This window comes from Struthio camelus, chromosome 2, assembly GCF_040807025.1.
Source record: "Struthio camelus isolate bStrCam1 chromosome 2, bStrCam1.hap1, whole genome shotgun sequence".
Taxonomy (NCBI): domain Eukaryota; kingdom Metazoa; phylum Chordata; class Aves; order Struthioniformes; family Struthionidae; genus Struthio; species Struthio camelus.
Genome location: NC_090943.1, coordinates 101,293,709 through 101,309,498, shown reverse-complemented (window position 1 = coordinate 101,309,498; position 15,790 = coordinate 101,293,709). Strand labels below are relative to the sequence as shown.

Here is a 15,790-nt window from a genome sequence, read left to right as displayed (position 1 = left end):
GTCCATCTCCTTCAGTGCAGGACTGCAACCTTCCCCATGCCAAACACACTAAGGTCAGTAAAAACTCCGAAAAAACTCTTCAAAACATACTGCTAAATGGAGCTACAGTTACTGGAGCTGACGTCTTTTCCTTATTATTCCTCAAATGATTTAAAAAAGGAGGTATAGTTCAGCTCCTTGACGATCGTCAGCAGCCTGTGCTCAAGGAGAAAGCATGTCCTGCCTTAATTCAGACCACTGTCTTGAAAGAAATAGTTTTAAATGAGCTTCCTTTCCCCCCCTCCCATCTTTATTTCCTTCTTTACAGGTTTTGAGATCTGCTTTACGACTTGCCAATCTTGAGTTTACTTTAGTTAGCCCCCCCACCCCCTCCACACTTTTCATGCACTCAGATCCCCCACTGAAATGAACATCTATGGTGAAAAACATAAAACTGAGCCCTTGGGTGTTTTTCAAGGAAGGTGATGGGGTTTTCTCTCCATTGTTTCCATCTTGTTTTGAAAGAAAGTCTCTTCTTCTAAAGACTCCCCATATCCTTAGCATTACCGCCCTGCCAGGGACAGGTGGGAGAACTTGTCTTGCAGGACAAGCAGGAGAACAGAGGAATCAGGATTTCAGAGCAGATGGTTCTTGCGTCTTGTCTCAAGAGTACAGGTCTGAGAAAGCATTAGCGTTGTTGCTGTGCAGGGTTAAGAGGTTACCGTTCCCATCCTACCCACCCTTGCTCATCACTCCCTCTCTCTCCACCCTCGTGACAGCGGCGGTTTAGCTATTTGATCTCTCCCTAGTGCAGTTCTGTAAAATGGCGCGGGCTGACAAAACAAATCTAATTTCTCTTAGAAAACCTGGGCAGGACTGAAAAAAAAAAAAAAAAGAGTAGGTGAACGTGAACTGATAGCGTTAGGTTCGGGGAGGAAGTCTGGCAAGGGCGCTGCATCCATGAGGGAGGTTTCTCGACCGGCTAAAATGGAGCTGAGCTCCTGCAGCTGGTGGAGGACGGCTTGGTCCCCGGACCTGCCGCTGTCCCCTTCCTCCTCCTAGAGCAGCTGCAAGCGGTCATGGAATAGTATTTGGTGAATATGGTTCACTGGGAAGGTGTTTTTCCGAGGTGGCAAATACCTTGACCTGTTTATAGGAAACTGTGTAGTCTGCTCATCGATCGTTTGTCATTCCCATTTTTCTTTGCTGGGGGAGGAAACGAGGGGGGAAAGGGGGCATGATCCATTCTGGCTTATTATTCAGCTGCTTTTGAAGCCATCTTGGACTCCACAAGAAACGGGATGAAAAAAAGTCGCAAACGCGCGCTCAGATATGACCAGAGCGGACCAAGCGTCGAGGCTCCTCTCCGGCTGCCGCAGCACCTGCCACCGGCTGCCCCAGAGGAAGACGCAGCTCCTCGGGGAAATGATTCTGCGAAAACCTCCCGTGTTGCTTAATTTTCCTAAGTTTCCTGGTCCCCCCCCCCCCCCGTGTTTCCAGTTTCTTAACCTTTCTGCAGCGCCCTCGGGACACCCCTCGGTGCCGGCCGTTGCGCCGACATGGCGGCGCCGCCTCCTTCTCCCCCCTCACCCCCCGCCCGCCCGCCCGCCATGTCAGGCCGAGGGGCGCCCCGCGGCTGCCCCACACACGGCGACGCGCAGCCCCGGGCCGCAGCGCGGCGGCGGCGACCAAGCAGGGCCGGGCCGGACCGGCCCTTGCCTTCCTCTGCCCTCCTCTCCCCGCCCCGCGGGCCGGCCGCGACGCCTCCTCCCCCGCCGCGGCCAGATGGCGGGCGGCGGGGCACGGCGGCGGCCATGCGGCGCCTGCGGGCGGCCCTGCTGCTGGCCCTGGGGCTGCTGGGCGCCGCCGTGCTGCTGGGGTGGCGGCGGCGGGCGGCGGCGGGCGGCGGCACCGCCGAGGGCGCCGAGCTAGAGCGGGCCTGCCGCGGGCTGCTGGCCGGCCAGGCCCCCTTCGCCTGGGGCCGGGGGCTGCCGCCGGCGCCCCTGGGACCCTCCTGCAGCGAGTACGTGGCCCGCAGCCGCTACATCACCCGCGCCCTCTCGGCGGAGGAGGCCGCCTTCCCCGTCGCCTACATCATGACCCTGCACAAGGAGTTTGAGACCTTCGAGCGGCTCTTCAGGGCGGTGTACATGCCCCAAAACGTCTACTGCGTCCACGTGGACCAGAAGGCGCCGGCCGCCTTTAAGCAGGCGGTGCAGCGCCTGGTGGGCTGCTTCCCCAACGCTTTCCTCGCCTCCAGGATGGAGCGGGTGGTCTACGGCGGGATATCCCGCCTGCGGGCCGACCTCAACTGCATGAGAGACCTGCTGGCCTCTGCCGTGCCCTGGAAGTACCTGCTCAACACCTGCGGGCAGGACTTCCCCTTGAAGACCAACCGGGAAATCATCCGGCTCCTCAAGGCCTTCAGAGGCAAAAACGTCACCCCCGGCGTGCTGCCGCCGGCCCACATCACCGCGCGCACCCAGTTTGTGCACAGGGAGTGGGCCCAGCACAACGCCTTGGGCATGGTCACCCCCCAGGTGCACAAGGCACCCCCACCTCACAACCTTACCATCTACTTTGGCTCGGCATACGTGGCCGTCACCCGGCCCTTTGTGGAGTTTGTGCTCCGGGACCGCCGCGCCCGTGACCTGCTGGCCTGGTCCGAGGACACCTACAGCCCTGATGAGCACTTCTGGGTGACGCTCAACAGGATCCCAGGTAGGCTGCAGGGTTCGGTGAGGGCTTGGGGTCTCCCTGCTCAGTGTCTGTCACCTTGGGGCTAGGAGGAGGTCTCAGTAGATGACACTAATTGGCCGTTATATGGTGTGGGCTGATTGTTGTGGTCACCACAGCTTGCCCCCCCACAGAGGTGTTTCCACCCGTAGCTCTTGGTGGTTCCTCGCAGGGGGTTGTCATCACTTGTGTTGTTTTACACAGAGAAACTCCCAGGCAGGTGAAGCACTTGCTGGCCAGCAGTAGTTTCACATCTAGGAAGAGGTAGCAAGCCTCCTTGAATTTGCCTTCCCGAAGAGTTATTCACTTGGCCAAGCTGTCTTCTGGTGGAAATAGCATCTCTTAAGTGTCAGGAAGTTATCAGAGATCTCATGTGCTTTGGGTTTTGCGAGGTGATGAGTCCGGGGGAGTCATGTCTTCCTGCTTAGGAGTGGTAACCTGTCTTGTAAGATCCAAGGATTGGGTTTGCATCATCTGTTGCGGTGGTGATGCTGCAAAGCCACGCTTTAAGTGAGCGGTTAGTAACAGTCGCAGCTGTCATCCAGTCACTTTTAATTCCCATGCTATTTTTCCTGTGGCTCTTAATTTTGAGGGGATTGTGTAGTAAAAGAAGAGATAAACAGCTCTTTCTGAAATGCTGTGAGACGGAAATGAATGTAAGGCACAGCACTGTTCCCAGATAGTGGGCTGTGTCATTCCTCCCCTTGAGCCCACTGTATTACCTCTGCCATCCTTGGGCGAAGGAAGTGGAGGATCCCTACCATGAGGAATGATTTCCATCCTTTTTAGTCATACTATCTCCCTAGTCCAAGATATATTTGATTGTTGTATTATCTTTTCACTCGAAAAGCCGTTCTAGGGGTTTGTGCATTTCCAAATCCATCTTGAACTGCAGAGTTCTGCCGGACTGCATACCTTCACTTGTAGAGGACGGGGTATGCATTTGCCCAGCCCAACGTGTTTCCCAAACAGAAATATCTGGTCCCAAAGTCCAGCAAAAGTTGTCATTGGTTTCAACAGATCTTACAGAATAATAATCCACCCCAAAGGTGACTTGTATACCAGTTTGGGCGGATTTATGAAGTATAGTTTCCTGTGCACCAGCTTATGAAGTGCAGAAGAAAAGCTTAGATCAGTCTAGTGGCATAGAAGTGTAAATAAATTGTCCCCTTCCCTAAATAGAGATGCAAACGAGGAAGCGCAGACTGCTTCAAAAGACTAGTAAGGACTAGTCTATGTCAGTTTGCCTTTAACGGATGCATCGGTGTGATCCTGGAATTACAGGTACAGGACTTGGAAGTTCAAAGCAAATCAGCCAGCCTTTTATGCTATAACATTTCCATCTGAATATCAGTTTATGTATCAAGAAATGCAAGCACAGTGTTTCATTTCATGGAAGCCATGGGTGTCTTGATAATACAGGGTAGCAATGCAAGAAGGCAAGGGAAGGGGTTCCCTCTTGGAGCCAGCACGTGCACATCAGCTGTCATTGGAATTTCAATGAAAAACAATTAAAAAAACGAAAGGAAGAGCCTAGCAGAGAAGCACATTGTGTTACCGTCGTCCCGTGGATGAGATCCAGATTCTGAATCAGGCGTTTTGCCTGGCCCCGTACCGCTTTCTTTGAATGAAGGGTGCTTAGGATTTAGCGTTCCGGCTGCAGGAGACACGCGCTGCTCCGGGGGAAGGAGCGTGCCCTGCTTCCCAAGCCGGGTTCTGCAGCCACCAGAACTGCACCGACCGCATATGTAGACGGGCACAATTGGCTGGAAAGACAGGCCAGCCACTGCAATGCCTGCAATTTCATTTCTTCCCCTGGTGCGTATTTGAAATTCACTTCCTTTGCTGTGGGCACTTTGAAAATCAGAAAAATAAATTGTCGCAAATAAGGGTGATCCCAGTGGTGTGATTTTGTTTTGTAATTACATGCAGTCAGAAGCATTTCGCTTCCACCGCCCACCTGTCTTTCCCTCCAGCAACCAACAATTACAATGTGGAGATACTGGTCATGCTTCCCTACCTGTGCTAAATGAAAAGGAATCAAAGAATATGCTTGTCAGTATTTTAGTTTACAGCGTTCAGTATTGCTGCCTGTGAGGCTGCTCTTCTCCTCCATGTTTTTGGTGATAAAATATCTTTAATATCAGCGGAGTGTTAGATGGGATCTTAACAAAAGTAGAGCAACTCATGCTTCAATTTATCTTTTCACCATCAGCATCACTTTTCAGGCCAACCATATTTATGAAAACAGGTCTCAAGAACAGGTTCCACATCTGAAATGAATCAATAAAGTTGTAAGAGAATAAACAGATACTTAAAGTGTGGTGGATCCATTCTACTTTTTTTTTTCTTAGTGCTGAGCTACATTTTCCCCTGCTCTTTGATTAACTTATAAAAATGCCTAGTTTTTTTAACTTGGGAGATGGTGAATAAAGTCAGTAATTTTGTGTTCTTATAAGGCGGTGCCTTCCTTTTTTTTTGCGGATATCCTGAGGTTGTTCCTGTTTTGTCAGTCATCTTTCTGCTTTACCACAGTGTCAGCATTTTCCAAGTTTTTCTTCACACCACGTTTACTGCCATCTGTTGTGAACAGGTTTTTAATTTGGAACTATAATGCATGTCGCAGACCATTTCAGTTGTTTATCCCCTGCCATCACTGCCCCTCCTTGTCTTTTATAAAGTGTTATCTTTAGTTTAATGCTTTTTCTGAAAGAGTAACATTTTTTTAATTCCCCCCCACCCCCAGGAGAGAATCACTCTTTTTGGAATGTTATTTTATTTGATAATGGCCCAATATACAAAGGCGGGGAGGAAATAAGAAGATTGTGAAGCCATGGTTGTTGCTGCCACATGTTTGTTCATGGCAAAATGCTGTGGTGGTTCTGTTGCTGGATCTTACGGTCTTTTTGCCTCTGATAGAAGAGCTGTGACTGAATATTTGTCAGTCATCGTTCTTGTTTATGAGGGAGAAGCTATACTTAAAAACACAAAACAAAGCAAGCAAACAGAAAACCTCTGTTACTTAATTTTCCTTCTATGGAATTTCTCAACAAAACCCCCGATCCCCTTGTCATTTTACAATGTCTTAGGCTTCTCTTTTCACCTTCACTGTGCTTCCCTTTAAGCTCACAAGCAAAGTAGTTATTAGGCTACAGTAACTATAGTGAGACTGTGTTTGTTACCATCCAGAAGGGGACAGAAAAAAAAATAGTAACAAAACCTTCCTTTGGTGTTGCCTTTAACTTGTTGAAAACATCAAACCTGGGATGATCACACTATTTCAGTTATTGCTTTATCACCTCTAGTTTTGTAAATGATCTGCAGTAGCCAGCTGAAATTTTGCTTTACAGAACTGCTAGTGAATTAGCCTTATTAGGATTGTTGTTGACTAGCAAAATAATTGTATGTACGCACATTTTAAATGAAATTAGGAAAACTGGAAAGAGGGTTGATTGACATTCAAGGGAGAGGTCAGAACTGGAGATTCAAGTGTCCCCTTAATTTTAGTTAAAATAATCTTTGAAGGGCTTCTGTTCCCTGCCTTTGCACAGGCCCTGCAACTCCAAACCAATGCTGTTGTGCATTTTGTCAAAGCTGTAGAAGATTAATCTCATTGTAAATCAAGAAAAATTCTTCTGTTTTCCATATACAGAGTCAGTGCAGATGACTGCTAACAATATAAAAATTACAAAGTTTGAGCAAAAAGAAGAAAAGTTGCTTTCATAAAAAAGCTTCGTAATTCCCTCACTTTCCGCTCATATAGTTGCTTCCCTAAAAAGGAAAACAGGAGGAAGTAGGAATAGCAGATTTTAAATACTCATATACAAAATCTGGGGCAGGGGGGAAAACTCACCTTGGAAGTGTTTAGCTGTTAAAGTATCTTAAGCGTCGCCTTAAATATGATTATACTATTACTAGTGGTTATGAGTATTTAATAGTAGTAATACTGTTGCTACTGTTAGACACTTTATACATGCTAAATAGACATGCTCCCTGTGTGTACGGTAGAGATTGACGAGATTCACAGACTGCTAGAGAAGAGGGCGATCCCTTAGGGAGAGGCTCTCAGAGAAGGGGGCTCAGGGGCAGGAGCGGTGCTTCAGCTGCCAGCGCGCAGCACCTAGCTGCCGGCTACCCCCTCGGCTTCAGCCTCTTGCAGCGTCGGGGGGTTGCAAGGAACACAGAGGTTAGTACACATCCTCTCCTCCCTGATCACCACCACCTGTTAGCATTGTCACTCCTGCTTTTAACATTTGTCAAAAGCCTAGAGTCACTCCTCGGTGGTAACACTAAACGAGTTCTTTGCGTTTGAGCAGGCTGGTCTTTTTTCTTTGTTTTCAGCTTCGTTAGGAGAAAGCAGAAATAACTCCTGCGTTTTTGTACCCGCTGCCATGCATGTCGGCTCCCTGAACGTTGCCTGTTCTGCCATTTCGTAACGCAGATGCGATGGCACAGTAGTCATGTACTGAGCCTGGAAGAACAAAACACATTTAGTCTTTTCAAACATGGAAATAAAATTATATAGAAATGTTTGTGCCTCAGTGAGAAGTTGGTGCTTTTCAGCTTTTCTTTACAAAGGGGTTTGTACATCAGTTACAGCAGTTACAAAGTCTGTATCGTTATTTTGTTCTTAGTTACTTGAGCCAATAAGAAAGATAAAATCTGCTGAAAGCAGTAAGTTTATAGAAAGCTTTTATTATTTTATGCAACGTGCTTTTTCTTTTTTTGCTGTGTTCTGAAGACAGTTTTAAGAAGTACTTTAATAAAGTTCTTTCATTGAATTCAATACAATATTGCAGTACAGATCAGCTGCAGAGATTTTCCTGGCTATATCTACATGGTCAGCTCTTGCTTTCAGAGGGCAAAGACTTCATGCCATGGCAATGGTTTGTTGCAATTACTCCTTTTATTTGAATATACTGAAATTCCCTTGACTCAGAAGAGTTGCCCACAGACAGCATAAGCAACACCTGTTTACTCTTCAGTAAATACCAAATACTGAGTGTTCCGCATTTTCCCTATGCCTTAATAGCTGCAAAATGATGTTTTCCTGGTTATAGCAGGACTTCATTGTTTATTGACTAGGAGACTAGCCGTTTATGACATGGATAGGTCCTGTAATCTGTCTAGACTTACATATATTAGTATATAACATTATAGGCTATTTTTCAGTTTCAGCACCTCTGTCTAGCTATGTCATGCTTGAATTTGTTCTGTTGGCCTCTTTTCTTTTTTAAAAAAGAAAGTATTTACTATTACCTCATATGAAGGTACTATGTGTCAGTGGCCTAGTGTTCAAAGAGCACTTGGAGGGCAGTACTGGTTATGAAAGCATCAGGAATTATTATATATGCATGCATTATCACACTGAGGCTGTTGCAAAAGAAGGATTTGATTTCACAAGTGAAATTATTTAGGTCTCTTGGACCGTCATCTTGTTTATATCGTGAAAGTTGCTTTCAGCTAGGAAATTTTACAGGTTAGCGTCCAGAAACATGCTTGGCCTCTGTTAGATTTGTATATTACTAGGTATTTCATCCTAGTTCTGTAGAAACAAAAGGACCCAGAGAGCAGACATAAAACTGAACACATAACTGTTAAAGGACTAATTATTTAATTTTTTTCTGTTACCCAACTGCAGGTGTCCCTGGCTCCATGCCCAATGCATTGTGGGAAGGTGACCTGAAAGCTGTGAAGTGGATTGATATGGAAGAGAGCCATGGAGGTTGTCATGGTAGTGTATACATTTTTTCCCCGTTTCATTTTTCTGTTTATACAGTGAAAAACAGTTAACTGTTTTTCCTCTAGTCTTACAGCCTCTAATCATAATGTAAGACAGCCTTTAAATAGCACTTCATAGGGGGTAAGACATGAAAAAGGAGTCATCTCCTCTATAGTCCTTATACAGTGAATGATAATAGCCACATAAGCAGTGAAAAAGGTGGAACAGTTCCTTCTTCATCAGAAACTTTTATAGAATATATCAGCCTTGGAAAGGGAGGATATTTGGCAATTGAAGTTTCACAAGAGCTAGCTGACTGTTGTAGGCCCTGGAGAGTTTTCATGTAGGCGGGTAGGAGTAGCTTATGTATTCATAGCCTTGGGACTCAGAACTTCTAGAGCCAACAGCAATATAAATGATAGACTTCCTTGTGAGCTCGGACAAAGCACAGCTCTCAGCCCTGGCAACGCCAGTTAGAGCCACAACTGACAAGAAACATGAGGAACTCACAGCTCATGGAATGCTGTTCCTGTTTGCTCTCTGGCCTTCTTTTCCAAGAGTGGTTGCCCTCTAATGTGGGGGTGACTGCACAGGTCATAAAGCAACAGGTAACTGTGGAGTTTTTCAGCAGAGCACCTTCAAGTAAGCTGAAATAGAGTTTTGGTTCAGAGTTTGATTCCCAAAGCCGTTCTGACAGTTGGAAGTTGATTTTTCCTCTTAACTGGAATGAGGGGTTCAAACTTCACTGTAGGACAGTTTATGAAAAAAAAAATCACATGTAGACCATGTGATTCACATGTTTTATAATTTCAAATTGTTGGAATTTTGAGTTTTCCTTTTTCCTATTGTTTCATGAAAGGGCATTAGCAATATATAATCTGCTCTACGGAGCACTTAATTTTTGGTCACTGAGCTGTACTTTATACGCTACTACATCCAAAATAGAAAAGTAGGAAGAAAAAGGGAATACTAAAATGCTAAACATGTAAATTTTATTTCAAGAATTTGTAATCCATATGATATAGTTGTTTGTGCTGAGAAAGTTTTTTGAGAATTTCAGTCAGCTCAAATTACAGCAGTTTCACGTCAGCATAATTACACTAAAATTAGTGAAATTGCACCAGTATCAACCAGAAGTACTCAGTGGAAAACCCGGTACAAGTAAAAATATCAGTTTCTCTTCACTGACAGAAGGAGATTCCCCTCTCTGTTGTGTCAGTCTTGTCTCAAGAAGAGTATCAAGTAGTAACACTTATTTTCTGACCTGTCTGCTTATTCAGAAATTTTATTCATTATCTGCTCCTAAGTAACTGTCTTGATTTCACCTCAGTATTCATAGGTATTCCTGCTGTACATCCAGTGTGTTTTTTAGCATGTTTAATGGTGTAGGAGATTATTTATAGTGACTTTTGCAGATAAAACTTTTCAAAAATAATGTTTTGGATTCTGGAAGGTGCATGTGGGGGGAAAAAATGGATTCTCACTTTTTTTTTTTTTTTTTGGCAGGTCATTATGTCAGAGGCATTTGTGTATATGGAACAGGTGACCTCAAGTGGCTTTTTAACTCCAGCTGTATGTTTGCTAATAAGTTTGAGCTCAGAACATATCCACTTACTGTGGAGTGCCTGGAACTGAGACATCGAAAGAGAACCTTGTCCCAGAGTGAGATCCAGGTGGAACCAAACTGGTATTTTTAGTTAAGAAAAAACCAGGCTACAGGCTACAAAATAAATAAAAATGGTCAGAAGAATAGCAGCAGAAATCTAATTTCTGCTGTGCTGGAAGCATAAATGCACCAGGCAGGTTTCTTTAGGATGTTCTGTATATGTAGTTTGAGTCAACTTGTCTCAAACTACCTTCAAATCTAACCTTCCATTTAACATGAGGAGACCAAAAAGTGAGAGATCCGAAAAGAGAGACTAGGGTAAAGCTCCTCCTGGAGCTGCTCTGTTTGCGTTTTTGCCATTTTTGACAGAGTATTTTCCAGCCCCGACTTTTGTCTTGCTGCAGAGTCTTTGCTATCTTTTTCTATATAAACATACATAGAATCATGCATTCCTGGAATTTCTTCTGCCTATCAGACAAGTCGTGCACACTGATAAGCAAAAAGATAACGAGTCACAGCTAGCAAGATCTTAAAAGCAGGAACACAATGTGTGGCTATACATACAGATACTGTTTTGTCAAAGAAACTGATATTTGATGCAGAGAAGCCAAAGGAAAGTACTGGAAATAGAAGAAAGACTCTGCACTTCCAGATCTTGGCTCCTCTTTAAATATCTGTCAGGACAAGGTTTACAAATCAAAACAGCATCTTTCACTAGACTAATGGGTGGGGTTAGAAAAATCAGATAGATTTTCAGGCTTTTCATGGCTGAAAAACCAGGGCTTGCATATTTGGTTTACTTGGCCAACTAGTAGAACTGGAAAAACTAAAAAAAAAAATTCTCTTCGTGTAGACTTTGGTCCACCTGGGTCCTTAGAAGATCACCGTATCTGAGGACACAGAGGGAGAGATAGGGAGCAGGGAAGGGAGTAGCAGGATAAATATTTTCAGGACTGAAAGAGCAGTGGCTGAGCTTTGGCAATAACTCAGTAATTCTGTCTCTTATTTTGATAGGGCAGTAGCATTCCACCCAAGTTTATTTCCTTTGATCCTAATATAATGGTTAATACACATACTTAACATTGGGGTTCACTCCATCACAGCCTTATTTTTATCTTCCAGTAATAGCCACGAGAGGGAAGGCATCAAGTATCTGAACAGATTTTCCTATCCAAATCTATATAACCCTCTAAAGCATACATAAAAAACTACATAACCCTGCAACGCTTACAAAGTCTCAGCACGCTAGGCGTGTCATAGGGAAAATTAGGTGCCCAGGAGTGTTTTAGTGTGGCAAACAGAAGGTAAAAGTTACAGATATCAGTCATTGTGTCCTGAAAAACAAAGCAGGGAGGCCAAACTATGAATGCTTCTTCCTGTGGTTCTGACAGGTTGTATTTGTGAGGCATTTTAGCAGCACTGTTGAATGACCTGGTCAGCATGCACTGAGGCAGTATAAATTGGGATGCCTGAATCTCGGAATACCGTCTGCTGCTATCCTGTCTCTTTCCGGAATGAGTGAAGATGACTCATTTAGTCATTCTTGTAAAGCAGTAAATTACCCCCAGCTTTATTAAGCCTGACAAACTGAATTGCAAACTGCAGCAGTTCAGAAAGGACAATGCTTCATTTTCAGCTGCCCTGAAGCATGGTTGGTAACCTCCAGGGAACGGGCTGAATGCACAGGATCATCTGCTTCAGTCTATTTATTCTGCACTTATAGCTGTCAACACCTGATAATGCAGGTTCTGGCACAGAGAGATTGAGAATTTATCTCCAGAGCAGAACTTTAGTGGAAATCCTGAGCAGAACTTTAGTGGAAATCCTGTTCGTTTTGTGGAGGCAGAGAAGAGGAGGAGGGTTTTACTAGCTTGCTGCCATGGTGGCAGCTGAAGGGAGAAGTATGCCAGAGAGAATCATTCTTTAAAGAAATAGTTTCAGGGTGTCCCATTTAAGAGAGTGCTGAAACCAGGCCCCCCTTGTTTTGTCAAGCTGAATATCCCCCCAACAGAAACATTCTAAATACAAGAAAGGTGTTCTCACAGTTTTATGTGAATATTTAAAGCAGCACAGAGTATGGACAAGATGAGACAACATTTCATTGTTCAGACTCTAGAAAATACAGGATAGAAATAAATGACAAAATATCTCCAGTAGCAGAAGCTTGGCAAGTTGAAGCCACAGAAATAAAGGAGTATTCTACTCTGAGCCTGAAAAAATAAAAATATTTTAGGACTGAATTAAGCAAGTGGTTTAAGTAAGATCTCAGAAAAACATCAAAGCTGGGTAGTTTATTGAGAGATCTAGATTTCTGTCCAGCCATGACTTAGGTGTTTTGAAGAATGCTACTCCATGTTATGTTTTTCTGGAAATAAATTATTGTGTGTTCATTATATGACTGATTTTGGGGGGCAACACACGGATCCTTCTCTTTTTTTAAAGAAGAAACATTACAGTTAATCGCTTTCTTCTAAATGACATAGGAAGAAAGAGGGAAAGAACAACCTCTGGCAGCCAAGCTCAAGAAATGGGTCTAAACCAGCGTGACCTAACAGTATTAGCAGTACTTTAGAATAGCAGTAAAAGATAAGAGGTGATGAAAAATTGCAGCAGGCGGCTGGTAAGAATGAGATTAAGGTGGGTTGGATTCCCATGCAGAATAATAACAGTGATTAGTTGCGCAGCAGTAGTGCACCACTGTAGGTGGACGTGATTCTCTGAACAACCCGTGCCTGTACCTCGTTGTTTTCTAGAATTACGGTGAGGCAAAAAAACTGTAAACTCCCCCCAAAACATTATGAACAGCGGAGCAAAGTTTTCAGTTCTGTTTAGTAATGCACTCCAGAGCCTACAGGCACTGGACATGCAAAGAATATGCTCTCTAGAGGGATTTACAAGCTTATCAGACTTTTCATTGAAATCAGTTTGACTTGCTTAGAAAACCTGCTGGATCCCTTACTGCTTCTTGAGCTCTTGAAAAGCTTTATAAACTTTGCCCAAGGAGCTGAAATACTGTATGATTTAAGGCACCTGGAACTGCAGCCTTTTCACCATGAGGACGGTGAAACAAGCACCGGACCACTTGGCCTGGAGAAGCTGTGCAGTCTCCATCCTTGGAGGTGCTCAGGATCCAACTGGACAACCCCCTGAGCAGTCTGGTCTGAATTCAGTGTCGACCCTGCTTTGAACGGGGGGTTGGATTAGGTGAACTTCTGAGGTCCCTTCCAGCCTGAATGACTATGTGATTATATGATTCTTTTGTAGACAAATCCAAAGTACTTCATTCAGATATTGAAGTGTAGTAGCTAGCACCTGCCATACTACTTATAGTTGTTTGAAGTCATGACAAGTACCTCTGCACAGGCTGCCCTCGCTTTTGGATTGCAGGTTAGGATTTAGGACTGAAAGGCATGCCTATGGATGAAAATAAACAGGCCACCTTCCTCAACCTTTCTGTATTTCTTACAATAAGGACATTTTTACATCCCACACGATGCTGTACAAGCAGCTCCATGACCCTGCAAAATTATGTGCCTGTCTTAGATACTGCAACACTTTTTCTTTATTCCCTAGTGTCTCAGGTGTTCGATATTCTAAACATGAGCAAAAGAAGCACCACACATTCGTCTTTTGTCACTCCATGTAACCCATAAAGTAGGAAGGAGAAAACATTTGGAGAAGCTGACATTACATGTTCTGTCAGTGCTGGGAACAGACTTGTGACCATTGCTTCCCTCCTTACTTGCTGTCATCTTAGCCTAGGACAGATCTTGGATTCATCACCAGGGCTTGTTTAACTAGTCTACACATACAAGCAGGTAGTCATTCAAAACATGCATGTAGTATGCTATGCAGTTGTACAGTGTAGTACTGGGGCTTGCAATGAGATGTGTGAGCTGAAGGGTCGATGCTGGCAAAGTCTCAAATGACTACAGAGAGTTTTACAGTATATGTTTGATGTGGGAGTTAAGTGTTTCTTCCCAAACTTTCATCTTCCTAAGACACATTATTTCTTCAAGTTCCAGTAGGCACTGTCAGGTGCTGTTTCCTTCTGTCAGTGCAGCACCATGGAGTTAATATGTGAGCTGAGACACTCCCAAGCCCTGATCCAACAGCATCATTAAAGGCAGCAGAAAGGCTTCCTGCTGCTGTAAGTGGGTTGCAGATCAGGCCAAGCTGGAGCAGTCAGCACTCAACATGAATAGCAGAGTTACCACTGACTGAGGCCTTAAAACAGTGCATTACCCTAGTGCATTTAAGTTTTACACAGTGTGCATGGCCATAGTTATTTCACTTCCAATTGCAGGTAATTTGTGGGTTTCATGCTATATCCTTTTCAGTTGAATGCACTCAAACACTTCCAAAAATCCCTTACCCCTAGAAGATAAATGTTCTGTGTATGCCTGAAACGCTAGAAGTGTTCACAGCAACCAGAAATGTTAGGCAGCTTGTGCCAGGTTACAGCAATTGTGAAAGAATTACCAGGAACACAATTGTCACGTTCTATCTGAAAAAAAAAAAAAGCAACATACACAGTTGTACCTCATAACGTTCATGTGGTAGTTTGAGCCTATTGCTGAAAATCGGGCATCTGTACAAATGCTACTGCAGGCCTTTGGTCTAGAGGTGTACAGTAAAATTCCCTGGCAGCAGGTCCACGAGCAGGATTTTGTGGAGAGAAGGGGAGAGGGAGGGAAAGCTTTAGGTCTAGGTCATGGCTTGATGTCTGGCAGCAGTGCTGCATAAATCAGCTTAAAACAGGAATCATCTCCTCCCAGCCCTCCTATTCATATTCCTGCTAGGCTTGTCTGCTTTGTTGCTGCATCAGTTCCCCAGTACTCTACCAAGACACCAAGAAGTACTTGTGCCAGGCCAAAAGTTGGGGTGACACAGGTAATCCCAGGACTAGGAACCAGGCAACTACTTAAGTTGGCTATAGTGACAAAACAAAAAGAAAGAAAGAAAGAAGTGACATACGAGGGTATCTCTTTAACTTTACTTAAGGCATGAAAGTAATTTCAGTATTTCTCCATGAATAAGTAAATAAGGTTTTGCAGACAGTCATCAGCACTATACCGGGCCCTAGATGCTTCAGGCACCATTGCAAATTGTACATGCCTACAGAGCCAATATTTGCAGTGCATCTAGTGGCACAAAAATGCAAATCAAGCTGTCTCCACAAAAGAGAGAAAACTTCGGCAAATGTGATCCATATTCTTATTCTTTGCACACTCCTATTATTAAGGGCAATAGAAGAGATCTTCAGAGGATGAAAGCTAAGAGCAAGGGGTACTGGAGAGCATGGGGACTAAGAGGACAGTTGGAAAGAGAGAGAAAACCTGAGGATGGAAGTGCAGAGGGGGCAGGAAAAGGAAAACAAAAAAGGGAAAAGGAAAACAGTACTTGAGAGAACGAGCTGAGAATGTGAAGACCTGATAAGCTAAATAGGATAAAAATTGGATTTTGATAACAGTGTCATTCATTCGGTGTAAGCTTTCTTTTCTAGATAACCTGAGGCAAACTGCTGGTTTGCCACAGAGCTCAGGTCCCAGAGCAGTCTCACTCTTCCCACTTTTGTATCATCTGCAAACTTGCTGAGGGTGCACTCTTTCCCATCATCCAGATCATTAATGAAGATGTTACCCAGTATTGACTGTGGAGGTATACCACTAGCGACTGGCCTCTAGAGGGACTTCATGCTGCTGATCACAACCCTTGGGGCGTGGCGGTTCAGCCAGTTTTCAGTC

The 15,790-nt window shown here is 44.5% G+C and overlaps 1 protein-coding gene across 1 annotated transcript; it reads left to right on the top strand.

The window, feature by feature from the left end:
• The first annotated feature begins 1,871 nt into the window (after nt 1-1,871).
• Nucleotides 1,872-12,433, top strand: LOC104146145 (glucosaminyl (N-acetyl) transferase 2 (I blood group)). The gene is made up of 3 exons (XM_068931887.1): nt 1,872-2,700; nt 8,357-8,449; nt 9,944-12,433. Exons 1-3 carry the CDS (start codon nt 2,076-2,078, stop codon nt 10,132-10,134), a joined length of 909 nt encoding a protein of 302 aa, XP_068787988.1. The 5' UTR covers nt 1,872-2,075; the 3' UTR covers nt 10,135-12,433.
• The last annotated feature ends 3,357 nt before the right edge of the window (nt 12,434-15,790 follow it).